The sequence below is a fragment of the Paraphaeosphaeria sporulosa genome, assembly GCF_001642045.1.
Source record: "Paraphaeosphaeria sporulosa strain AP3s5-JAC2a unplaced genomic scaffold CC84scaffold_4, whole genome shotgun sequence".
Taxonomy (NCBI): Eukaryota; Fungi; Ascomycota; class Dothideomycetes; order Pleosporales; family Didymosphaeriaceae; genus Paraphaeosphaeria; species Paraphaeosphaeria sporulosa.
The window spans coordinates 1,477,335-1,499,735 of record NW_017253363.1 but is presented as its reverse complement, the minus strand read 5'-3'; the positions used below and the strand labels follow the sequence as shown (position 1 = coordinate 1,499,735).

The following is a 22,401-nucleotide window of genomic DNA, read 5'->3' as shown; positions in this document are numbered from 1 at the left end:
CTAGCTCCCGTGCACCCATGGTGGACTGAGTGGGTCCTCTCACAGGGCTGCAGCAGTCCGTCAGCACGTCCCTTGTCCGGCTGGTTTGTCTCGGCCTGCCGACCACATTGGTGGACACAGCGCCTGTAAGCATCTGCCCCCGGGGCGTGGCCTCGCTGACAGGTCCAGGCGCTGTCATTAAACGTCCGCACTTCACACCGCTTCGCCTAGGCTTCGCTCCTTCGGTGCTGCGCTCATCCCACGATCTATCCCCAACCCGGCCTCTGCGCATCCCCAGCTGCATGTACCGAGATGGTAATCGCAGTCGTTGGCCTAGTCGATGTAGCCGCCAGCCCAATCGTAGGGCGTCTGGTGTGACGCCTTATCCATTAGCAGATGAATTAGGCACTCGTTTCTCTCTTCTGACCGGTGTAGCGGACGGCCACCCATAAGGCTGAAGAATTCGACGAATAGTGGGACAGGTAGCCCGTAGAGTCTAGTCCTGCGTAGGTACTTTACTTACACGTCGTGGATCCCATCACTTTGCGTGGTGGGACGTCAGACCCCCAAGTTTGAGCTCTTGATCTCTGAACCCACCGTCTGCTTTGAATTTTCCTTTTCACTCGTGTCTTGCTTGTCCTAACCATTCGATGACAGCCGTTCCACGTGCGCACAGCGCCATGGCGTCGGTATCTTCCATGCCCTCGTTGGATGGCGTACGGCTGGCTACCCCGGAAGATTTGGCCAGAATTGCAACTGTTGCAGCGGCGGGCTTCTTTCACTCGCCAACATTTCATTACCAGCGTGTCCATTATGCTGCCTATCCTGACGATACACTTCTGTAAGCGATCCGTAACGCCCCTTCGTGCTTCCGCTGCCAGCTCCTCAACATATAGAAGTCAATGGAAGAGTGCTTCTGTGGTAAGCCTGTTGCGAGGCGTTTGTAATTGGCTCGGCTCAGCCGACGTCATGAAGAGTGCGGTGCTAATCTTGGCCCGCAAGGGTGCAGTTCGTACTGGAGCGAGTACGACCGAGCCATCAGAGACGGCACGAGCGTCGTGCTCGTGGCGGAGGACACTTTGGATGAGACCGAAGGGAACGATGTGTACCCGGCACTGAGGGATGCTACCGCTTACACCCCCGGTGCTAGCACTTCGGGGTCGAAGTTAGTGGTAGGCGTAGCCAGTGTCGACATCAAACCAGGTTCTTCGTATATAGGCATGTTCCAACCTCCGCGTGAGCTCATTAACCTGCCAGAAGGTCTTGATCAGAAGCTGACTGGTCGAAGGCTCCACAGACCAGACGGATGGCCGTGATCTTCCCGCCAACGCCCAGCGTGACCTCTGTGAAGAGCGAGTTCGCGCGTATAAGGAAGCCACCACCCCAGCAAAGATTCGGTACGTGGATACAAAATGAGTCTTGGTTGAGGCTAATCGCGATGTAGATATCTCCAAGGCCAAATGAGATTGAGCACTCTGGCCGTGCATCCGTACGTCGTGAACCGATCTGAGCAACACGATGGCAGGTCACAACTAACCTTTTCAGTGCGTACTGGAATCGTGGACATGCTACGCGTCTTGTTGGCTACATTACTCGTCTGGCAGATCTCGATGGTGTGCCACTGGTAAGATTGGTTCCTGATGGCGGCCGGTCTAGAATCCTTGATTGAAACCCAAACAGGGAATATCTGCCGTGCCCCAAGGAGCGATCGTCGCAGCAAGGGCCGGTTTCGAAGAACGGGAACTTGTCCGCGTGAAGCAGGCGTGTGTGCATAAGGAAACTAACGTGGCAGAGGTCGAGCTGTGGGTTGCAATTCGCCGCCCGTCGGGAACCCCAGTCTCGGGAGAAAGCTTGGGCGACAATGCCATGAGCCCGGAGTCCCAGTAGCAGGTGAACTGTCGCGCTGATCGGTGAAGAGCTTGGATCGTTTAATGTTCATGGTGTCTCTAGCGGTAGGATTAGGCCTTCGGGAATACGCCGCGCGTCGCTCCTTCCTTGCCGTGCGCTCGAGGCAGTCTTGACGCACGGAATGAGCAACCGTTTGTTCTCCAGGAGCGAGGTATACCAAAGCTTATTTGGGGACCGGGCGATTGGCAATACTTTCCAAAGACGCGTTTGGACCTTGGAATAATACACGGCTGCTTCGGGATCGTCGATCTAGCACTGGATGACAACAATCATCTGCGCCCGAGACAGCTCTGGAACTATACAATGCATCATCTTTGCTAAATCTCCAGGATGACTCACCACATCCACAGCAGTTCCAGAATGACGCTGTTTGTTCAATATTTTTTGAGCCCAGGCCCTGAAATCTATATGGATTACTCAAGCATCGAGCATCACACGGTCTGTATGGGAGATCGAGACCGGATGTAGGCCGTTTCGCTGGCTTAACAGCTGACCCTAGGGCTACCACAGTCAATCAGATGCCTTAGCAGACTAGTGTTGCAATTTGTGTAAAGCCTTTGAGAGCGAGGTTGACAACAGAGCTTCTAGTCATAACACGAACTCCGATGCTGCTTTGCACGAATGCCTATGCAACTCGCCATTCTAAGAGTACTAAGGATGAATTAGATTCTAGCCTAGGAAGACCTACGCTAATGTTCAACAATTCCACAAGATCAAGACCTCTCCTGGACGCATCTACTTCTTCGCCTTCTTCTTCTCCTTCTCCCCACCCTCTTCTCCGTAATCTTTCCTCTTCCCCGCGTTCCTCTCACTCTTCCTCGTCCCCTCCGCCGGCTTCTTCTCTTCTTTCATCTTGCTATTAGCATTCTCCTTCTTCTCAGCACCCTCCTTCTTCGGTCGACTCCCCGTCTTCTTTGCTGCCGCAGGCTTTGCAGGCTTCGCTTTCTTCGCCGTGTTAGCCTTATGCTTCGCGCCCTCATCCTCCTCCGCATCCTCTTGTACGTCTTCCTTTGCATCTTCCTCCGCGTCCTCCTCTACTTGCTCCTCGTCATCGAGCGAAGCCGCATCATCTCCCTGGGCCTTGTTCTCCTCCTTCTGTTTCTTGCCACCAGACTTAGGCTGCGGTGCCCCCTTCTTCGGCTCGTTCTTACTTCCGGCCTCGTTCTCGTAGTCGCCGCCGCGCTTCTCGTATTCCTTGGAGAGTTTGGAGGCCTACCCAGCAAGTAAAGTAAGCACATGACATCCAGACGCGATTGCATACACCAAAATGACGAGCAACCACCTTCCAGACGTTCCAGCGACACGAGGTCGGGAACACTTTACATAAGACCGAAAATCAAGCGATCAATGTTCGTCTGGCTGACCGTCCACCGCGCTTGCACAACCTGGCCGGCCCTCTGCATACGCGTCCACTTCTGAAAGAATAAGACTAGGATGGCTTACCTTCCAAGCACTCCACTGCCCCTTCCCGCCCCCATCCTTATTCGTCTCATTCTTCACCTCCTCCTTAACCTTCTCCCTCAGCTTCGGATCCGTCGGTTTTCCCTTGCTAGACGGCATCGTCGCGTCCTGGTCCCTTTGCTGACTTTTCCACAGAGCCCGTAAGCTTCTTATATCTTCTTATCTTCGTTCGACTTCACTTGGCGACGAGAACTCCAGAGGACCGGGGGAGGATGGTTTGTTTGCGCTACGTAGAATTGCAGTGATAGTTAACAGTCCTCTCCGCGCACGTCTCACAGCTCAGTTATGTACCGTACCTTTCTCGCGTGCGCGCTAGCCCACCAACGTATGTACGTGCGCCCGTGAAACAATGACATCACGACTAGCCTCAAAGCTACCAGCCTTCCTTCTTCTCAGCCGGGCAAATGACAATCAAATAATGGGCGGAATGCCGCGCTAGGACCGTATACCACGCGCTTGGGCTTGTACGTCATCGATACAAGCCATTGAGCGCACTCGTTGTGGAAAGCGCGCTAACAATCAGCGCCCAAGGAGAGAAGCACACACGCATACGCACAAATCAACATCACAACGTCAAACTCTTGTCAAGCTCAAGTCTCATCATCAATTCTTGTATAAACCATACATCGCTAATTCACATCAATCCGCCCACTGCATGCCACTATGCGCTGGAACGTCCCGTCTTGTCTCTCCCATCTAATGCGGCGTGCTTTTGCTGAACTGAATCAAGCGCTTCACACCAACCTGTAACTGTCAGCCTGGGACGCACATGTAAATTGCGCATCGAGACTTACCATCCAGTTGCTACCCTCGTCGCTCTTGTTCGTCATCAGATCCGTAAACAACGCGATTGCTTCGTCGTACTGTCTGGCCTGCATATGTCCTGCAAGCTCAATCATAAGCTGGATAGTGTCCGCCTTGAGTAGATCCTCGTTATTCAGGTGGTCGAACAGAATGTTGAGCCGCTTTTCGGTATCTGCAACGTGTGCCTTGAAGTTGGCAGGAGCCTTGGCCTTCACGCGTTGCATGTCTGCGTTGAGGATCTCGTAGATGGGACGAGATGCATCAGGGATGTGAGACCGGTCGCCGGCGGCTGTGGTTCTGTTAGCAAAGACGTTCCAAGTGATATTTATATTGAAGACATACGGTGCTTGGGTGCAGCGGGGGCCGCTCGTTGTGAGGAAGCGGTCCCCGGACGCGAGTCTGGCCTTGGAGGACCTGTCTGGAATAAACCGCCCGGTGGAGGGCCGGCTCTCGGTGGGCCTTGTGGCGGACCTCCTGGGGGCGGTGCCGCTGCCTGAGGTGGTGCCTGCGCTCCCGGTGCTGGAGCGTAAGAGGACGGCGCTGGGGAGTAGGGCGAGGCACCTCCAAATTGAGTTGGCGGTGGCGCGACCTGTCGTTGAGGTGGCATACCCGCTGGCGGTCCTGAAGGCGTCGACCCGGGTGCAGGAGCATAGCGGTTGGACGGCGGGGCGGACGATGGGGGAGGGTTGTAAGGCGAAGTACCGCGGGGAACAGGAGGTTGCTGCGGGGGAGCAAAGCTCGATGGCGGCGGGGTGTACGCATTCGAAGGGGCCGACGGAGCGTATGGGCTGGGAGCAGCATTCGCAGATGTCGGTGGTGACGAGATACGAGGTGGGCCTTGCGGCGGTCCCTTTGGTGGCGGTGGGGGAGTTGGCCTTGACTGTGGAGGATACGTCGGCGAAGGGCCCCCGAAAGGTTGAGGGGGACCCTGCTGGGCAGCGAATGGTGAGTTTACAGCATTGAGAGGAGTGGCGCGACGTGACGCTGGCTTTGGCGGCGCAATAAAGCCTTCTGGCATATCATTCCAATTAGGAATGTTCTTCTGGGTAGCTGCGGGTGCTACTGAAGGAGAGCTAGAGAAGTTACGCGGAGGTGGTGCAAGAGGGTTTGCTTGAGGTTGCTGGTATCCACCATATTGAGGCACAGACGGGGCGCTTGGCTGGTATCCTGCAGGAGTATAGGCATTCCGGCTAGGTGCTGGAGTGTAGGATGGTGCAGGCTTCTGTGCTTGAGGTGCGAGGGGGTTAGGTGGGGCATACTGAGAGCCAGGCTGCTGCAATGGAGCGGCAACTGGGATCGCTGACACAGGCGTTTGGGCTGGGTAGGTAGGTACCACTCGGGAGGCACGTTGAGCGGAAGCAGCTGGGGTCTGTCGTTGAGCTGCTTGTGGTGCTGCCTTTCTTGTCGCCTTCTTGACCCTGTCCCTTGCCACATCTGCAGCAGGGTACTTTTCGGGTAGGAGATCCAGGTATTTCTCAGCGATGGACAGCTTGCCGTGTGCAGAGGCGATATCGGCGTACTCAACATACTTAGCGTATAGCGGGCCGAGCTTCCAATCTGCCTCCTTAGTCTGCTCCTGATCCTGAAACTGGGTGACTTGTCGGAAGACGGTGACCTTTTCAATGAAATCCTGCAGAGACTTTGCGTGGATGGAGAAGCTGTTGTCGCCGGTAGAGTTCTCAACGCTTGCAGCCTCGTTCTCCTGCAGCTCTTGTGCCCAGTTGACGACAACCTTTTCAAGTTTCGCACCTGCCAGGTAGCAGAAAGAGGCGTCTTTTCGGTAAGACTCTGTCTCCTCAGTAATGGCTTCCTCCAGCCGGTCACCGAGGGCTTCACAGAGGTCGGGGAACTCGGTCTTATCAGCGTATGTGCAGAGAGTGACCATGACTTCCTTCCAATCCTTCAGATCAGCATTGTACACCACGTCCCAAAGGTTGTTTCCGACAATCGAAGCTAAAAGACGAGTGTACTTGGGGCCGTCTGTTTGCTTCTTAAAGTATGCTGCTCGAGCCTTCGCAATACACTTGTCTCCTCCGCAAATGGCGATCATGAATGCATCAGAAAGCCTGTTCTCCTTCAAAGCAACGTCCACGGCTGTCTCGAAAGAACCTTGCATGAGTGCTTGAGTGATCTTCTTGTCGGCATCGGATTCGGAGCCGGAGTAGATCGAAAACGGGTTGTTTGTCTTTGCGCCTTTGGATGCCGCGAGGTCAGAGAGAAAGTTGCCTCCTTCATCCGATTGGTCGAAGAAAGAAGCCCCTTCCTCCTCTGCACCATCGGTTCCTGCAGACTCCTTCTTTTCCTCGACCTCTTCATCCTGTTCAACACCTGAGAAGCCCAAGTATTCTATAAGGTGGTTACGGGGGCTGTCCGATATGAGCGTCTCGATGACCTTCCAATCAGCCTTCTCTTCATCTGTGCTCGCTTTCGCGATCTTCGATTCGCAGATAGCGGCAAGATCACCTTGCTCCAGAGTCTTGGCGAACTCCTCACTTGCTGCGCCAATATCGGAGTCCACTTCGAAGGTGGATATGCTGACCTTCGATTTACCTTCTGCAATGCCAAAGCGGACCAACTTGCCACCGAACCCAAACGACACACCGGCGCGCCGTCTGAGCCACTTTGGCGGTGCCTTCAAGGAGAAAGAAGCGCCCTGTGGTTCAACGTGTGTCTTCGAGAAGAAGTCTTCGCCATCCAATGCCTGTGCGGTCGACTTCGTTTGCTCGGCTCCAGCGCCGGTGTTTTGGAGAGACTGGACGGCGATTTTGCCGTCGAAGGACGCAGTGGCGAGCAAGTTTGGGTTCGAGGGGTTGAAAGCCGTCTGAAACGTCCAGTTAGTCACGACGGGGAACTCTCCAAGATATTCGCCCGTGTGCGGGTTCCACGCGATCGTTCGGTTGTCTTTGCCAGCGGACAGCAGGATGTCGCTGTCCTGCACACACCATGAAATTGAAAGCACGCCCTGGTCGTGGGCTTGGAGCGTTTTCTCCGGAGCATTCGAGTTTCGGAGATCCCACACCAGTACCAGTGGGTTCTGATCTGTGGGGATGGCTGTGACCAGCCTCGTGGGAACCTCGGGGTCCCATGATACTGAGCTCACTGTTTTCCTGCCATAATTGTTCAATGTGAGGTTCTCCTTCTTCTGCTTCACATCCCACACGGTGACGAAGCCTCCGCTGCTGCCAGTTGCGAGGATGTGTGCCACCTTCTTGTTCCAGTCCAACGAGGTATATTCGTCTGGGTTCGCGCCCGCCTTGCCCAGGCGGAATGACTTGGACTGATCGTCGAGATCGTGGACGTAGAGCTCGCCCTTAGCGCCTGCGGTGGCGAGGATGTTGGGTCGGAAGGGGTTGAACTGGATGGCCTGAATGGGGCCGGTGTGTTTGTCGATCTGCTCTATAAGCGCATCGCTATGGACTGTTAGCATCCATGCCGTTGTATGGTCAGAGAGCGAAATCGCGACCTTTCTCCCTTCTGCAGCTTTTCCGCATCCCAGAGCACCAATGCCCCGCTATCCAATGCGCCCGCTATTATTCCTCGAGGGTACGACTCGCTCGGCTGACTCCAGGCAATGCCATTGAATCTGTATTTGCTTAGCCTATGCCCCATGCAGTTCCTGTGCCCTTACCTCGATTCTACGTTCACAGTAGCGACGGGCTGCAGCTCAATGCCCTGCTCCGCGCTGTCCAAGTTGAGCTCCCAGAGCTCCAACGTGGTATCATTTGAGAAGTCTGCGTCGACGGCGCCCGCCTTCGTTCCCGTAGCAATCAATGGCTGCCTCGGCCCAGGCGACCACGCGAAGGTGGCCGTTCTGGGTATTTCTCGGAGACGGACCATGGCGGCGGTCGCTCGCAGCTGTCAGACCAGACGAACAAGACGCTGGTGTGCAAAATTCGGGGGCTGCAACTCGGGAAGTTGAAGGAAGAAATAGGGGAGAAGACGAGTGGAGGCGACAGGCGGAATGTATCTGGACACGGGGCGAGATTCTTAGGCAGCTTCACCATCAACACACCTGTCCTTCCTGCCATCATCGCGGACTTGGCAAGCACGACCCCCGTATTTGTGGGTCGGTCACGTGGTGTTTTCGCGAGCGCCTGTCCCAGTTCACCAATGAAGAGCCCGCATCGCGCGACTACTCCATCACATTCAATCGATTCGAGCGTATCATGGCGGCAGACAGCTCACGACTAAAGGCCACCGTGTTTGTCGGTGGCCTCGACCATGCTGTCACGCAACAAACCCTATATCACGCTTTCCTGCCGTTCGGCGATATCGTAGAAGTCAACCTGCCAAAACCGGATGCGCCGTCCTCGAGTGATCCGCACCGAGGCTTCGGCTACGTGGAGTTCGAGACGGCCGGGGATGCTGCAGATGCCATCGACAACATGGACAGGAGTGAGCTCTTCGGTCAGGTCATTAAGGTTGCTGCTGCCAAGCCGCAGAAAGACGCAAATGAGGGTTTGGGTAGTAAGACGGCAATTTGGGAGCAGGTATGTTGTTTTCTTCACAAGATATAATAGGCACGTACTGACTCGAGTATAGGAGGGCTGGATTGCAAAGCATGCTGTGAGCGAGGAAGATCGCCAAGCGGCGCAACAGGCGCCAGAAGCTGCAGACGATGGCCCAATGGATCCCATGCAAGGACTCGAGGGACTCGACGAGGCTGGTCCAAAACCAGCTTGAACCTTGGACTTTCCAACTTTGACTTACAGCAGTCGACTATTTGTATATCTGGAAAAGGATAGGCGCAACGGGTGCGGGGAATTCGGTTTATGATACCATGGTTTTTTCCACTGCATGACAGACTGTATGTAACATAGCTCAATGTAACGAGTTGTGTTCTGGATCCAATCGCTACTCTACGGGTTGTCAAGTGTCACGGTCTTCCAAGATATCACACCATACCAACATCTTTCACAGCATCACATTCCGGAGGCAAAGACCTGACGTATAATGTATGCCAGACAAATGAAATTGACCTTTGAGTTTCTGACGATGGCTTCTCGACCTGTTCCTAACTTTGTACAGAGGGCCTTTTCCTTCCCCCGACCCAACTACCCCGCCTGCAATATTCCTTGCATCTGTCCATCGTGTCTAGTGTCCAGACTGCCTCTTGAGGCGGAGCGTCTTGTCGACGACAAGCTTCCGGCCGAGCGAGAAGATGGCAGCGAAGACGGCAATCCTAGAAGGTATTAGCCACTCCATCCGTGGTAACCGAGGGTGGAACGCTTACGCAAGGACGATACCTGCATTGGATTAATTATTGTTCTGCCATTACATGGTGGAGGGGGAAACGTACCGAGGGGGATCAACTCAGCGGGGATCTTCTTGAGCTGGCGCAGACGTTGGGAGACGCCGTGAGCTGCACATGTCCAAATCAGATCCGATCTTCATGTGTCTCTCCCTCCCAGATCTCGCTCTAGCGGGCCAATGGCTTACCGGACTGCTCTTCCTTCTGCACACAGTCAGTAGCGATACCAGAGAAAGCGGCGGCTAGCTCGCTCAACATACAGGGACGGGCTTCATCATGCGCGCCGTTTGCCGCATGTACATGGGAGCGCTCCGGCGCATGAACATCATCCGGGTGGGCTGCATGGCCCTGAGGGCGGTGGGCTTGAACATGTCTGCGGTGGTCGCGGGTGTAGAGTGGAGAGTCCGGAGTGCGTGTGCGGTGGTGGGAGTGCAGAAGTGTGGTCTCGTCAAACGTCACGTCGTTTGAGATGCATGGGCAGAGCTCAGGGCGCCGCCGAGCCGCTAGCCGACAAAGCGCCATCGAACCACTCCTCACTGGCGACCTCACATCGCCCTCGTCACCACTCTGCCTGCAGCCATTGCCCTCCACCCGCAACCTAGAACCTTCCGCTATACACCGCCAACATGTCCGACGAGGAGACCGAGACCAAGCCCTTCAAGTTCGTCACTGGTACGCGCCCGCCCGCCCGCACACGGACAGAGCACTGCTAACCTGCCACACAGCCGGTACGCCACCCACCGAGAGAGCTCCCGCGAAGCTCCAGGCCGCCTCCGCCGCGCTGCGCAGGCCCGCGCGATAAGCTGGAGAGCCTGTGTGGATGGAGTCGCTAACGCATTGGCCCAGGCTTTGACGCCCGCTTCCCCAACCAGAACCAGACCAAGCACTGCTGGCAGAATTACGTCGACTACCACAAGTGCATCACCGCCAAGGGCGAGGACTTTGCGCCCTGCCGCCAGGTACGCACCTCCCGGGCATGCCACGGCGTGCACCGAGGCTAATCCCGACGCAGTTCCTCCTGGCCTACCGATCGCTCTGCCCCAGCGGCTGGACTTCGCGATGGGACGACCAGCGTGAGAAGGGCATCTTCCCGTGCAGGCTCGACCAGTAGACAAGCCGCAAATCAAGCTGCGCGCATCGGACGGAACTTTTCTTAAGCCGGAACCCGTGGGTCGTGGATCGCAAACTGGACATCACATAGAGTCTCCCTGTATCATAACGCTCGAGAAGGTAGCAGCAACCAGTTTGGATTCATCACTTACCGCAGACCGTCGTGACCTCACATTGCGTCGTGTAAATACTCATCACAACCGTAAATCCGCTCTAAGCACTTGTTTGTCCTCGCCCTCAAAATGTTCGCGTGGGAGGGGCAACCTCGATGTATCGTGTGCCACAGACATCCAGATCCAGATACCGCAGCCATCCCAGCCAGTTCCAGGTTCAGCAACGAGCCACCCATAGAATCCAAGCATTCAACTCCACTGTGTGAACTATGTCCCCACTCCGAGCTATCCGGGCCCGCGACAGCACATCCAGCACCATCGGCAATCATCATGACCAGACCACCACCTACCCTCACACATCACCACTCCACACGCCACCCCACCCCCACAGCACCGTCACCATCACCACCTCACTCGCCTTACGCTTCACTCATCCGCGCCCGAAGTAGTCATCGCACGCATTTCATTATTTCGTAACCCTTAATCACCACCCAGCCCGCTCACACATGTACATGCACGCTACCATCCCATCCCATCTCATCATGATGAACATACCCAACCCAATCCCGAATCCCGACCCAAGCCCATGCTGTTCCAGACGTGCGAAAAGGTATCATATCATGCAAACAAACCACAAGCCAGCGCAGCCCAACTCAGCTCAACTCAAGCTCAGCCGAACCCCTAGGAACTCGGCTGCAAAACACGCGTAGCACGCAAGCGATACATGCATGCCAAACTTCTCCTCCTCCGCACGTCTCGACGAAGAGCACAACAAGACACCCGGCCTCCCCCATCCTCGGAATCCCCTCTCCTACCCCCTCACCCCACCTTCTCACATCCAGCCTCCCACCCCCTCTAAATGCGCATATAATTCGTGCCCTCGGTCTGGTAGTCTTGCACAGGCGGCAAGTGCGGGATGGGTAGGGAGAGTCGCGCTGCGGAACAACACCTCTTAGTGCACGCTCTATTCTAAACATTCATATCTTACAGTGCAGAAAGGCGACGGTAAGGTTAAGAACAAAAACAAGCGAGGCAAAGAAGACCTCTGTCGTCTAGAAAAAGATGCAATGTAACGTAAAGCAGAAGATAAGATAGAAGGTGGGTATAGATAGAACAAGCGCGAGTCAACACGAGTGCACGGCGCAGCACAGCACAGGGCGTGATGGATGCAGTGCGACTGGTGGAATCGAGAGCTTGAACGTGGTACAGGTGTAGAGCTGAGCAATGTACAACAGAGCAGAGAACTTCGCAGAAGTGATGCAACGTAAGGTAAGAATGGAGGCACTAACGCTCTCGCCACCAGCTGGCAAATTTCTTTTTCTCGCCTGCGCCTGCGGCCTCCAGGCTAAGACTGCGGTCGTAGAGATCCTGCCATCGTCGTTAGTTTCCTGTTCATCATCCAAGACGGGGAGAAGCGCAAACATACCTCCTCGTCCTTCATGATCTTGATGTCGAGGATGAGGTTCTTGATCTCGTCGTTCTGCCGCCACGTCGGGTACGGTGTTCCCTGTGCTCGTTGAACTCTCACAATCACGTCGCCCATGAGCTCGAACTTTTTCCAGTTGATGCGCTCTTTACCAGTGACGCCCCCGGGAGGCGCTTCTCGAGAGTTCCGGTTCCCGGCCGCGCCGAGAGATACGCTGGTTCCAGGATGGGCGCCGAATACTTCTGGCTGCTTGGTCTTGTCGGTCACAAATGTTGCGTTGCCTTCCGATGCTGTTACCAAGTCTCGTCGGTGTAATGGTAAATATGGGAGGCGCTCCCTTGCGCTGTTGTCCCATGCTAGTCGGTAGCACTTGTACGATTGCGATTGCCCCATGAGGATCTCTAGCTTCATGAAGTCGAGATTGGCCTGTTGGGGAACAAGTTCTCTGGTGGCTGCGAGGCGATGCACTGCTGTACTATTTATGCCAGCCAGCACGGCCCCGAGAGAGTTGTAGTTGTTCAGTTTCCGCAGCTCGCGCGCTACTTTCATCCACTTCTCGAGCATGAGAGCACGATGTCGGTGCTTGTCTCGCATGAGTATGTAGTGCTGTACGAGGAAGTGGACATGGTTAAAATGATCCGTCATCCGCGTTACGTTCTCTAAGCTCTTGAACCTCTTCTTCTCTTCCGGGCTCATGCTCACATGACGAATCAAGTCGCGAGGCCGGATTGATGAAAACATGATCCAGTCCATCCTCGTCAATTCTTTGGCTATGGCTTCTTCTGGTTCTTCCATAAATTGGCGCCATTGAAGCTTTGTCAGAGGCTTGATCGGGTTTGGAACCAGGTGCCTCGCTAATCGTTCATTCAGCTCGACCTGGTGAAGGAGGGTTTGCGTGGAGCTGTTTGTTCCTGTGGTCCCTTGTGTTGATCGTGAATGCCCTGTCATACTGCTCCGGGCGATCGACAAACGTTGCTCTGACGACATAGACATGTGGCCAAGTGCTTTGGTGAAATCGTCGTCATCCGAGTCCTCATCCAGGACTGTGTGGAATGTTGGGATCTGCTCATTCTGAGCCCGAAGGCGATCGCTGCACGCCCAATCCGTATCATCGTCGTCCGTGATAGCCTCGTAATCGTGAAGAATCTCTGCCGCTGCAACAGCGAATTCGCGGTTACCGGCAAGGGCCGTGGCGAACCTGCGTAGAGTGCGTCTTGTGGAGGGATAGGCAAAGTCGCCTGGATAGTGGCTCGTCCATTGTTGCATAATGGTAAGATACCGCATTTGCGCAATGATGCGTAGAACTGGGGGTGACCTTCTCTTGAGTGCTTCGAATCGCTTCAATATAGCCTCGAGCAGTTGTCCTGGTGTTGCAAATTTCCTATAAAGCGCAAGGAACATGTGACCAAATTTGGTGTCCTTTTTATCTGTGGGTTGGGCTAAAAGTCGATCCACGAGCTGGTCAAAAGTATAGCCATTCTCGTCTGAGGGCAGATTACAGGCCAAAGCATCTCCGTCGTCTGCTTGACCGTCAGATTCATTAGATTCGTACGTAGGTGATTCTTCTTCAAAGTTGAAGAAAGTCTTGTTCGTTTCGCTTGCTTTGTATCGATGGCCTTTGACCTCAGCAGAGCTTGGTCGCAACCGTGCCGAGAATTCAGAATTGGCGCGCTCGTGTTTACGATCCCATGGGTCTCGCGCAGTACTAGACCTCACTGCCGAGGAGTTTGCTCGCCGGCGAGCCATCGATGCTTGTGACCGAGCTGGCTCAGCTGTCAGTAGTGTACACAGATCGCATTGGGTATATCGAAAACTGAAAGTGACTGTGTCAAAATGCACATGACGACGGTATCTGCAGAAACAGCGTGGCATGTGAAATCAGTTTTACACTCACGTCGCTTAGATGAGATGACCGCACGCGTAATCACGGACAAGCAGCCTCGGTACGCATCAGGCGAGGCCTCGGATGTCTGGAAGGTATTCACTTCGCCCAAGAAAGTTTTTGCTTTCTTCTCCACCACTGCAGGGTCGACTTTACGGTGGGCGGGGTGGTGGTCGCACTTGCACCCCACGAGTACAAATGGTAGCCCCGATCGGGATAGTAGGCCTAACACGAGCCTTTAGCATATTGCGTCGTAGGGTCGGAAATGGTGCAGCGTCTGACCTAATATCTCTGGCACTCGTGCCAGGCTCTGCTCGCTGGTGACATCATAGATGGTGATGGCGCCGTCAATCCGTGGTGTTGCGAGATCTTCGAGGGTGTCTGGCCACTTGACGCAGTTTTGGTCCCGCACCTGCACGTCGTTGATGGACATCTCGAGGAAGCGCACCACATATAGTCCGCCGTCTATGGTCATCTTGCGCGTGCGGACTGCGCCCGGCGCTGCAGTGGGCAGATTGAGGGCGTGGCGTATGAAGGTGGACTTGCCCGAGCCACGGGCGCCCAGGACGGCAATGTTGATGTCCTGCATGGCCGAGGAGTCGCTGATGCCGGACTACACAGCTGCGTTAGTGCTGCAGCTACGCGAGTTTCGAGGCCCCAGAAGCAACTTACGCTTATAGACGGCGCGGGCGACCGCGGGCTGGGGGGTGCGCGGATGTCCATCTGCAGCGGATGGCGGCCCTTGAGGCTTGTAGGGGAGAGGGGCCCCTCGGTGTCGGAGGACGAGTCGACCTCGCTGGAGGAGATCTCGAGCTTGGTGGGCTGGACGGCCTCGGGGAAGTGGTAGCGCTGGAAGAACTCGTCGCCAGCAATCTCCCAGTCCTCGGTGCCCTCGCCCAGGCTGGCGGTGCCATCGTCGTCGTCGGACGCGTCGTGGTGGCTCTTGGGTACCATGGGCGCCGAGTGGGCGCGATGCTTGAGGCTGGGAGGTCGCAGGCCCGTCGCACCGGCACCGGCACCGGCGTGGGCAGACTGGGCCGACTCCTTGCGCGGCGACTCCATTTGGTGGGCGCTCTTTCTGGCGGTGCTCCTCTGCTCGGTCGGCGCTGGCCTGGCACCCCGAGCCTGCCCAGCAGCACTCGGCGGCCTCGCTGACGGCGGCATCGGTGGCACGGGTGCTCAGCAGCAGGCGGGCCTAGAGCCTGGAGGGCGGCGGCGCGCGTCGTGCAACTGCGTGGCGGCCGTGGAGAGCGGGTGACAGCGAACCGCTGGGCGCGTCTAGTTGCGGGAGGCGGGGTCGACTGCCTGCGGACATTGGAAGCTGTGTGGCAGCGGGGGGCTCTGGGCGACAGCCTGCGGAGGGTGCATGCAATCGACGAGCAAACAGCGCGGCGGGCAGGGCAGGGCAGGGCGTGGGCGGCGTGGAATGGGTGCCGGGGGGGAGGGGAGTAGCGACTCGATGCTATGGCGAACAGAACGCTTCGTAGTCGCCAGCCGTTTCCTCGACGGTGCAGTGCAGCTGCAGCACAGACGCATGGCAACCGGCAGAGGAAACCCTGCACGACTCACACGCGAGTGCTCCGTTCATGTTCGGCGTATATTGTGTGGATTTCGGCACAGAGGCACGCCCTCCTTGTCGCAGCACTCCGCATGCTGTGCCCACGGCGTCTGGCAGCTCACCGAGACGGGGCCCCGTGCTGGCTCCGCATCTGGCCTCTCATCACAGCTCGCGAGGCCGCGCGCCCGACGGCGAGTCCATCACATGACGCTAGAGCATGTCGATCTGAGGCTGGTCAACGCCGACGGCCACATCCGTCGTCGTGCGTGCAGCGTGTGCACGACACCTCCAACATGGCTACGCCGGGCGATCCCAACCCGAGCACCACCTAGCGTCGCGGTCCACACGTGGCTGTCGTCTCACGCTCGGACAATTGCAAGCAGGGTCCTGATTCCCCACATCCCGTACCGTCCCATGCGGCCATGTCCATCCCACCGTCCACACTGCGAACCCGCGGACTGGCCAGCCACTACTGTATCGTATGCAATCGCAACTCCGTGGCTTGCTATCGCTATCGACGTATCACGCCCATCTCGCTTCCCACGCGCAGACTACCCAGACACCACTGACACTAACTTGCCACCTCCGAATCCCACGCCCTCCCTTCCCCTGCTTCGTAGACCCCGGTGCGGCACAGTCGGTGTATTTGTATGCACGCGCGGCTGAACCCTCTTCCTTCCGAGGTGCGGCCTTTCCAGCCATGCGAACGGCTGGTGTCGATCCGCTGAGCACGGGGCATGCATGTGCTATTGGTGATGTGCAACGGGCAACTCGGGTCGTGAGAGCATGAGCTGAGCTCTTCACCGCCTCGATAGTGTGAGGCTGAACGGGATGCATCCAGGGTTGCGAGCACAACATGGTGAGGCGAACTCGCTTAGGAACGTATCGTCATGGGCCCTCCAGTAATCGGTCAACAGGTATCGCGTGTCCGAAGCATGGCAGGTGCTCTTGGTGAGGCGCTTTGGTGGCAGTCGTTCAGAGTCGGGAACAGCGCATTGCCGGTTTGGGAGCCTCTGTCTGTGTAGATGCTGCAAAGACTTGTCATCTTCGGCAGGGCAAAAGAGACTCGTGGTCAGCATACGAGATATACACTAGTCCGCTCGTAAAAGAGCCGTGAGCTCTGTTTGGTTCATGCAATTTCGGGGTATTCGTCATGCCAATCCATCCAAACAGCCTGCTTCTATCCACCAGAGCATATGTACAAACGCCTACTTCCCCAATCATTGTGCGTCTAATGCGTGTTCGTCCATGCCCACGTCCAATATACCGAAGAAGGTTCAAATCATTAAGCCTTCCCAAACAACCCGCAAATGAATCCCCTCGACTTCGCCTTCTTTCTTTTCTGCTCCTCCTCGACCAACTCCCGTTCCTTCTTCTCTTCGAGCTCATTCGCCCGCCGCACTCTCTCCTTGATCTTTTCCCGTGCGACTTGCCTCTCTGTTTCTTCCCTGGAATATCTCCTGGACCCGTTACGGCTGTCTGGTGTAGCTGGCCCTCTCTTGTCGGGGTTCTCGCGATAGATGATGTCGTTCGAATCCGTGACCTTTTGTACGTGCACAGAAGATGCTCGTGATTGTGACGCGCTGCCGGAGCGAGGACGCTGGCGTGAAGCGACGGACTTGGGCGATGCTGGAACTGAATGCGCGTACGTCGTTTGAGTCACCAGCTGCGACCCAAGGAAAGCGTGGGACAGTGGTGGAGGCAGGCTGGTCTCGAGATTTGCCTGCGTAAGCGCAGGGCCGCAGTCGTTACTGCCCATGGTACGCGTGACAGGGTTTTGCCGCAGGGGATGATCCACAAGCCTAGTGTACGTGAATGATGACGATCGCTGGGTCGGCTTGGTCGTGCTTGAAGAGACACTGGACTTGGTCGATGACGAGCGTGTCGAGTTGGACGAAGTCTGCAAGGAACTGGATGAACGGGGCTCTACCAGTTGCCGTTCGGCCAGAGCAGAACCCAGAAGAGAAGTCGATGACACTGAACGTATGGCTGTGACCGCTGTTCTGTTTGCTGGTTCTCTGTGAGAGGTCCAATGTCGGTCAGACGTCGCGGAAACACTCCTTCGCAATCCAGACGTTTGGGGACTGCTGCCAGCATTTCCCGGGTCCATGTCCAGGAATAACCGTCCATCGATGATAGTGCCGTTGACCTGTCTCCCATTTCTCCCGCGGCTGTTCCGGCGAACACTATTGGCACCTGCAGGTTGACTGAGCGATGGCAGTTGCGAGTAGTAGCGGGATTGTTGGGCGATGAGATCATCGCGGCTGGCTGGCAGAGGTGAGACGGTCGGTAAAGCCGCGGAACTTCCTATGGCAAGGCTAAGATGCTCTTTCGTACGTCGAGCATTTGCCTCCATGAGTGCTTGCTCACGTCTAATGAGGTCTCTTTTCCGGCGTGCATTCCATCCCCCTCCTTGTTGATCTGTTCCACGAGATGGGCCATCGGACTGCTGTCTGCCTGACCGACTGCGGCTCGGAGCTGATCCAAGCAAGTCATCTGGTATCGGCTGTCTCGACAATTCTCCTTCAGCGACCGGAGATAAGGAACGACCTCGCGTTTCGAACGAGGTAGGCATAGAACGGCGCCTGGGATTATTCCTTGAGCTGCCTTGTTGGTTGTTGAGGGCTGTGCCTGAGCGTTGCAGTGTAGAAACACCGGATGAACTTATCGATCGCTCAGAAAATCCGGTGCAGTCACGTTGGCTCGCCAATCCCTGGACTGGCAGGCTACGCCGACGACTGTTCCTGGAATGCTTTAATCCCAAGTTTCCTGGACTGTCATGGGTGATAACGTCATTTCTCGACCATGATGAGGAGCCTGTGGAACCTTGCGTAGTCGCGTGGTGAGGGGCCAACTCGCTGATAGTCTGAAGCGTTTTCCGTCGTTGGTTTTTGATCTGCTTGTCTGCTCGAACCTTCTGGTCAGCAACGCGTCGAGACTTTGGAGGCGGCTTTTGCAAAGGCATTCTCAGTGAATATCGAATCGTAAAAGCAATGTGAACAAACTGTCCACAGGTGCTGGAGTCAAGAAGGTTGTTGCAGAGCAAGGGTACCTCGGATCGAGATGGACCCTGAACAAGGGTCGCAGCGGAAAGAAGCTCGAAATTTGGACGAAATTCTGCAGTGGTGGAAATGTGGTGCCAGTCTCTTGGGAATTTGGGAGGGAGGACGAAGGCAGGGATGGAATTCGTACTTACCGCTGGCTGGGACGTTCTTCAATCCGAGTCGCGGGATGTCCGTGGACGACACCGCCAAAGGGGCGCGCGCGTGGTCATTCGGAATCGGAAGCATGTCTACGTGTTTGTGGTTTCGATGTCACAGTCCTTGCATGCAATAGTCTCTGCACGTCCAATGGAGGTCCCCCGAAACCTGGCACAACTGATTGCGTATCACACAGCCATGAACACGCACATGAGGCTCGAAGTAAGGAGCTGAGTCGGGCCGTTCAGATGCGCACGCTCGAGCGTGCGCCGTGTGCGGTCTTCGAGGTGTCTCAATACGCCCAGAGGGATAGAGAGAGACTGTCACTTGTGAAATCGAGGATCCCGGGTGGCTGCATACAGGTTCCTCCAGCCACAAAAGCTTGACTTTCAGCTCTCACATGCGTGCACCTGGCCAAACTTAAGAAGCCTGGTCCTTGGAAACGCTGTTGAGTGGCTAGTTGCTTTGTTACGGGTGCAAGTGTCTTTCTGCTATCAAGCGTCCTGCAAGGCAAGAGGTCGTTGACACGCGTTCATGCACGTTCTCTCAGTTGCACCCAATCGGCCTGTCTCCCCTCTTGTGTTGGAATATTTTAGCACGGGTCCGCCTCTTCTGAGACAAACGCTAGATGACGATAGCATTAGCCTTGGATATGTGGGTATGAGGGCACATCAAATCAACAGCGGCTATTGCTACAGCCTTGCAGCGAAGCTAGTGCATCTTGAGCATTGAAGGGAAGTAGAGCCAGGGCGACGCCCGTCGCGAACAAATACGCGAATGAGCTGAAAGTCGAGGCGGCACGTTCATCAACGCGATCTATGGTGGCGTTTGGATCCCGCTCCGAGTGGGTGGACAACCCGTAACTGTGCGGGTAATGATCGCAGAACTCCGTCTGCATCTCAGATCCTGTGATGACGCGCCTCAAAAGATGACGCTAATGCGACGCAGGGAAATGAGGTACCACGGAGTTTGCCCCGGTGCTCCTGATCTTAGATGTCGGTGAGGGGAATGTCGCAAAGGCGTTCTTGCTTTCTCCACCTGAAATTATCTCCAACCTCGCTTATCGAGACCGATGGCGCTAGACAGCCGCCCGACAGATGGATGCTATCTAAGCCCCGAACCTTATTTAGTAGTTGATGAGAAGTTGGTGTTAATCTTTTCAACACGAATCGACGCACTCCGTGCCTTGCATGAACTCTGCATAAAAGCCTTCGCCACAGCTGAGCAACTACCACTTCTCGACCAGACTTGAGAGATGGCCAGCTAACGCAATAGGTAGAGGTTCCAAATATCGCCTGAGCTACTTCAAATTGATCTAATTACGAAACAATAAGTCGTGTAGAAGCGGCTCATGAGAAAATGCACTTAATCTTGGATGGATCCCAAATGCTGTCGGTAGTACCATTCGTTCAATGAGAAAATCCACGGAATGCTGCAGATACATCTTCTCCGAGGAGGTTCGGATGCGTAAACAGCGTGGTTATTGTAGTCGGATCACTTCATGATCTTTTATAATTCGAGAACCACCACGCGCTAAAGGGTACTCACCTGAACCTCCTGGGATGGTGTACATCTTTCAGATGATTGATTCAACTATGGACTGATGAGCCTACCTGTAGGTCTACCTGGTGGGTTGTTTAAGATCGTCTCGTGCTGTTTGGGATGAGGACAAACCGGCAGTACAGGGTATTCAATCCCGGCTCATACAGCGCCGCAGGCCTTAGGCCGTAGAAGTACCGTTCAGATCTATCAAATGACTGAGCTCAGTTAGGCAGAGCAATTGGTTACCGGCTCTAGTACGCCTTCTGTGGTACGCTTCCAGACGAAGGTGTGCGAGCCGAGGCGGGAAACCTCTGTATGTACGGCGCTGAAACCTCCACTCCAATGCTATCTCAGCAGCGGGGTGATGGTGTCATGAGTCGAAAACCCTCCAAGCCGTGTGGTCGTACCAAGCGGTAGTCGCCGACTCTGGCCTTGGACTCAATCCAGCCACCGCTAACCTCTAGGTACTGTACCCGGGACATCCCTGATACACTTAGTAACGTCTATTGTAAAGGTGGCGAATCTACTTACTATGATCACAGATGAAGGGTCCCATGGATGGCAATTGTGACCGTAATGTTGGCAGTACCGTAACAGAGAAGTGCATCTGGCGAAGACGACATTATCCAGAGGTGAATTCACGATTATAGAAATCACTGCCCAGTGCCCATGCATATGCCCAAGTTCTCAATGCCAGTCGCTGGCCCAACATCACTGTCTCGTCAAATCACAGCATCCCCACAGCGCTGCCTAAGAGTAGTCCGTCCAACGCCATTCATCATCCAAAAAGAAAAGAGCATTCATCCTCAACTCCACCTACAACGATCCATCATCCGCAACACACTGATAGTACCAGTCATTCTGCCAAATACACTTCGCCCCCTTGACGCATACCTCACACCCCGTCCACGGCTTCCCATCATGATACCCTCCGCATTGGTAGTACAGTGGCACAGGACACCTCGTGCTACTCGGGCCCACTTCCTCCGTTTGCGTTTTTGTCGGTTGTGAGGGCGAAGAAGTCTGTGCGTTTGTGCTTAGTACCGTACTGACATCACGGAGGACCGCACGGCAACCAGACCTATCTTGGATCGGGGGTAATGATGATTAGGGAGATAACGAACCTTCGTAGGTTCCTTCGTACTACTCGTTGTCTTCTTTGAAGTAGTAGTGGTTCTGAGCGTTGTCTTGGGTGGCGCTGTGGTGGGGGCAGGGGCATCGGAGCAGCGGGGGCCGAGGCAAATTGTGGTAAAGATGATAGAGCCGTCCCCTTGTCGGGGTGCAAGCCTATCTGCTTGTACCTAGAACTTTTTGTTAAAAGGTGTCTAGCGTGCAGGAGAGGAAGGGGACACGACGGACTGCGAGGCATCCTGCGGATAACGCGGATAAAAGGGCTAGTTCGTTGAAGAGCATGTTGAGTGTCGGGGAACAAGAGACACGAGGTAGAAGGAGAATATCGATGTGGAGTTGGTTTGATGCTGTTGTGATGGTCACAGGTTATATAGGACAAGATATACCAATCGTGGTGTGGGTTCCAGAGTCTGCAAAGGCCCATTGTGAGGGCATCAGCTCGTGTCCCAACCACGCCCAGGCAGACATAGATTGCTTAGGTTGACACACATCTCGTATATGTATGTCCTACAGCTCAGAGAGGTCTGGTCAGCGTCTCTGAGCTGCGCGGAGGGACAGTCCCGAGGACGAGGAGACCCAGAACTTGCCAGTCGGCGTGGGCCGAGTGACGCGAGGAATGGGGAGCGGCCCGACGCAGGTGAGCGCAATATCGAACCGCGGATGTTATACTTGATGACATGCAGGGCTTACAACCGTGGCTACGGGCCAGAAGTGAATATCGTGAAGCTAGGCGTCCTCTGGCCTAAGTACTGCACTGTCGACAGATATGTACATGCTCTGTGCCTCAGTCGCAGTGGATATGTTGATTCATGGTGACGAACTCAGCGCTGAAATGGCTTGAGCCATTGCTGCAAATCTGGTTAGCGAGACCTATTCTTGGTGTTGTGTCGTCGATTGGTACCAGTTTACCCGCAAATTGATCTCACGCTAGCGAGTCGAACAACGTGGATACCGGTAAGACTAGAACGACCGTGTTCCGTAACGATGGATTCAATGGTGCTGAATCGGAAAATACTGGTTCGTATCCGGTCGAAGG

The 22,401-nt window shown here is 55.3% G+C and overlaps 10 protein-coding genes across 10 annotated transcripts; 4 read left to right on the top strand and 6 right to left on the bottom strand.

The window, feature by feature from the left end:
* Positions 1-190: 190 nt before the first annotated feature.
* CC84DRAFT_1204701 (uncharacterized protein) lies at positions 191-2,143 on the top strand. Its single transcript, XM_018181923.1, has 7 exons — positions 191-485; positions 637-820; positions 941-1,215; positions 1,268-1,376; positions 1,424-1,468; positions 1,525-1,603; positions 1,660-2,143. Exons 2-7 carry the CDS (start codon positions 660-662, stop codon positions 1,864-1,866), a joined length of 876 nt encoding a protein of 291 aa, XP_018037475.1. The 5' UTR covers positions 191-485; positions 637-659; the 3' UTR covers positions 1,867-2,143.
* A 479-nt stretch (positions 2,144-2,622) lies between these two features.
* On the bottom strand, positions 2,623-3,447 carry CC84DRAFT_1204700 (uncharacterized protein; the record flags this gene model as incomplete). The annotated part of the gene is made up of 2 exons (XM_018181922.1): positions 2,623-3,099; positions 3,331-3,447. The coding sequence occupies 2 exons, from the start codon at positions 3,445-3,447 to the stop codon at positions 2,623-2,625; spliced, it is 594 nt and encodes a 197-aa protein (XP_018037474.1).
* A 489-nt stretch (positions 3,448-3,936) lies between these two features.
* On the bottom strand, positions 3,937-8,148 carry CC84DRAFT_1195418 (uncharacterized protein). The gene is made up of 5 exons (XM_018181407.1): positions 7,781-8,148; positions 7,616-7,735; positions 4,495-7,562; positions 4,143-4,441; positions 3,937-4,092 (listed from the first exon to the last, which is right to left on the bottom strand). Exons 1-5 carry the CDS (start codon positions 7,987-7,989, stop codon positions 4,045-4,047), a joined length of 3,744 nt encoding a protein of 1,247 aa, XP_018037473.1. The 5' UTR covers positions 7,990-8,148; the 3' UTR covers positions 3,937-4,044.
* A 119-nt stretch (positions 8,149-8,267) lies between these two features.
* Positions 8,268-9,118, top strand: CC84DRAFT_1258293 (putative peptidyl prolyl cis-trans isomerase cyclophilin). Its single transcript, XM_018184812.1, has 2 exons — positions 8,268-8,642; positions 8,695-9,118. Exons 1-2 carry the CDS (start codon positions 8,319-8,321, stop codon positions 8,833-8,835), a joined length of 465 nt encoding a protein of 154 aa, XP_018037472.1. The 5' UTR covers positions 8,268-8,318; the 3' UTR covers positions 8,836-9,118.
* CC84DRAFT_1258292 (uncharacterized protein) lies at positions 8,994-9,774 on the bottom strand (the record flags this gene model as incomplete). The annotated part of the gene is made up of 5 exons (XM_018184811.1): positions 8,994-9,334; positions 9,386-9,398; positions 9,452-9,514; positions 9,592-9,607; positions 9,664-9,774. The coding sequence occupies 5 exons, from the start codon at positions 9,772-9,774 to the stop codon at positions 9,247-9,249; spliced, it is 291 nt and encodes a 96-aa protein (XP_018037471.1). The 3' UTR covers positions 8,994-9,246.
* Positions 9,775-9,991: 217 nt separating this feature from the next.
* CC84DRAFT_1163339 (cytochrome c oxidase, subunit VIb) lies at positions 9,992-10,640 on the top strand. The gene is made up of 3 exons (XM_018178245.1): positions 9,992-10,075; positions 10,250-10,362; positions 10,416-10,640. Exons 1-3 carry the CDS (start codon positions 10,030-10,032, stop codon positions 10,512-10,514), a joined length of 258 nt encoding a protein of 85 aa, XP_018037470.1. The 5' UTR covers positions 9,992-10,029; the 3' UTR covers positions 10,515-10,640.
* Positions 10,641-10,746: 106 nt separating this feature from the next.
* CC84DRAFT_1204696 (uncharacterized protein) lies at positions 10,747-11,103 on the top strand (the record flags this gene model as incomplete). The annotated part of the gene is made up of 1 exon (XM_018181921.1): positions 10,747-11,103. Exon 1 carries the CDS (start codon positions 10,756-10,758, stop codon positions 11,101-11,103), a length of 348 nt encoding a protein of 115 aa, XP_018037469.1. The 5' UTR covers positions 10,747-10,755.
* A 382-nt stretch (positions 11,104-11,485) lies between these two features.
* Positions 11,486-15,510, bottom strand: CC84DRAFT_1163337 (rap guanine nucleotide exchange factor 4). Its single transcript, XM_018178244.1, has 5 exons — positions 14,607-15,510; positions 14,217-14,547; positions 13,947-14,159; positions 12,053-13,815; positions 11,486-11,994 (listed from the first exon to the last, which is right to left on the bottom strand). The coding sequence occupies exons 1-5, from the start codon at positions 15,096-15,098 to the stop codon at positions 11,911-11,913; spliced, it is 2,883 nt and encodes a 960-aa protein (XP_018037468.1). The 5' UTR covers positions 15,099-15,510; the 3' UTR covers positions 11,486-11,910.
* A 1,267-nt stretch (positions 15,511-16,777) lies between these two features.
* On the bottom strand, positions 16,778-18,457 carry CC84DRAFT_1174969 (uncharacterized protein; the record flags this gene model as incomplete). Its single annotated transcript, XM_018180124.1, has 1 exon — positions 16,778-18,457. The coding sequence occupies one exon, from the start codon at positions 18,455-18,457 to the stop codon at positions 16,778-16,780; it is 1,680 nt and encodes a 559-aa protein (XP_018037467.1).
* Positions 18,458-21,019: 2,562 nt separating this feature from the next.
* On the bottom strand, positions 21,020-21,755 carry CC84DRAFT_634948 (uncharacterized protein). The gene is made up of 3 exons (XM_018186974.1): positions 21,594-21,755; positions 21,359-21,535; positions 21,020-21,257 (listed from the first exon to the last, which is right to left on the bottom strand). The coding sequence occupies exons 1-3, from the start codon at positions 21,645-21,647 to the stop codon at positions 21,051-21,053; spliced, it is 438 nt and encodes a 145-aa protein (XP_018037466.1). The 5' UTR covers positions 21,648-21,755; the 3' UTR covers positions 21,020-21,050.
* Between the last annotated feature and the right edge of the window lie 646 nt (positions 21,756-22,401).

What these genes read in the sequence shown, in the direction of transcription:
- CC84DRAFT_1204701 (XM_018181923.1), top strand. Translation starts at nt 660, where the DNA reads ATGGCGTCGGTATCTTCCATGCCCTCGTTGGATGGCGTACGGCTGGCT. An exon ending in TATCCTGACGATACACTTCT is followed by an intron (nt 821 to 940) that starts GTAAGCGATCCG and finishes GGCTCGGCTCAG; the next exon opens with CCGACGTCATGAAGAGTGCG. An exon ending in ACCACCCCAGCAAAGATTCG is followed by an intron (nt 1,377 to 1,423) that starts GTACGTGGATAC and finishes ATCGCGATGTAG; the next exon opens with ATATCTCCAAGGCCAAATGA.
- CC84DRAFT_1163339 (XM_018178245.1), top strand. Translation starts at nt 10,030, where the DNA reads ATGTCCGACGAGGAGACCGAGACCAAGCCCTTCAAGTTCGTCACTG. An exon ending in GCCCTTCAAGTTCGTCACTG is followed by an intron (nt 10,076 to 10,249) that starts GTACGCGCCCGC and finishes GCATTGGCCCAG; the next exon opens with GCTTTGACGCCCGCTTCCCC. An exon ending in ACTTTGCGCCCTGCCGCCAG is followed by an intron (nt 10,363 to 10,415) that starts GTACGCACCTCC and finishes ATCCCGACGCAG; the next exon opens with TTCCTCCTGGCCTACCGATC.
- CC84DRAFT_1195418 (XM_018181407.1), bottom strand. Translation starts at nt 7,989, where the DNA reads ATGGTCCGTCTCCGAGAAATACCCAGAACGGCCACCTTCGCGTGGTCG. An exon ending in AAGCTGCAGAAGGGAGAAAG is followed by an intron (nt 7,563 to 7,615) that starts GTCGCGATTTCG and finishes AACAGTCCATAG; the next exon opens with CGATGCGCTTATAGAGCAGA. An exon ending in ACGAGGGTAGCAACTGGATG is followed by an intron (nt 4,093 to 4,142) that starts GTAAGTCTCGAT and finishes TGACAGTTACAG; the next exon opens with GTTGGTGTGAAGCGCTTGAT.
- CC84DRAFT_1163337 (XM_018178244.1), bottom strand. Translation starts at nt 15,098, where the DNA reads ATGCCGCCGTCAGCGAGGCCGCCGAGTGCTGCTGGGCAGGCTCGGGGT. An exon ending in ACGAGTGCCAGAGATATTAG is followed by an intron (nt 14,160 to 14,216) that starts GTCAGACGCTGC and finishes GGCTCGTGTTAG; the next exon opens with GCCTACTATCCCGATCGGGG. An exon ending in AGATCATGAAGGACGAGGAG is followed by an intron (nt 11,995 to 12,052) that starts GTATGTTTGCGC and finishes CGACGATGGCAG; the next exon opens with GATCTCTACGACCGCAGTCT.
- CC84DRAFT_1258293 (XM_018184812.1), top strand. Translation starts at nt 8,319, where the DNA reads ATGGCGGCAGACAGCTCACGACTAAAGGCCACCGTGTTTGTCGGTGGC. An exon ending in AGACGGCAATTTGGGAGCAG is followed by an intron (nt 8,643 to 8,694) that starts GTATGTTGTTTT and finishes ACTCGAGTATAG; the next exon opens with GAGGGCTGGATTGCAAAGCA.
- CC84DRAFT_634948 (XM_018186974.1), bottom strand. Translation starts at nt 21,647, where the DNA reads ATGCTCTTCAACGAACTAGCCCTTTTATCCGCGTTATCCGCAGGATGC. An exon ending in TATCCGCAGGATGCCTCGCA is followed by an intron (nt 21,536 to 21,593) that starts GTCCGTCGTGTC and finishes AAAAAGTTCTAG; the next exon opens with GTACAAGCAGATAGGCTTGC. An exon ending in GTACGAAGGAACCTACGAAG is followed by an intron (nt 21,258 to 21,358) that starts GTTCGTTATCTC and finishes ACAAACGCACAG; the next exon opens with ACTTCTTCGCCCTCACAACC.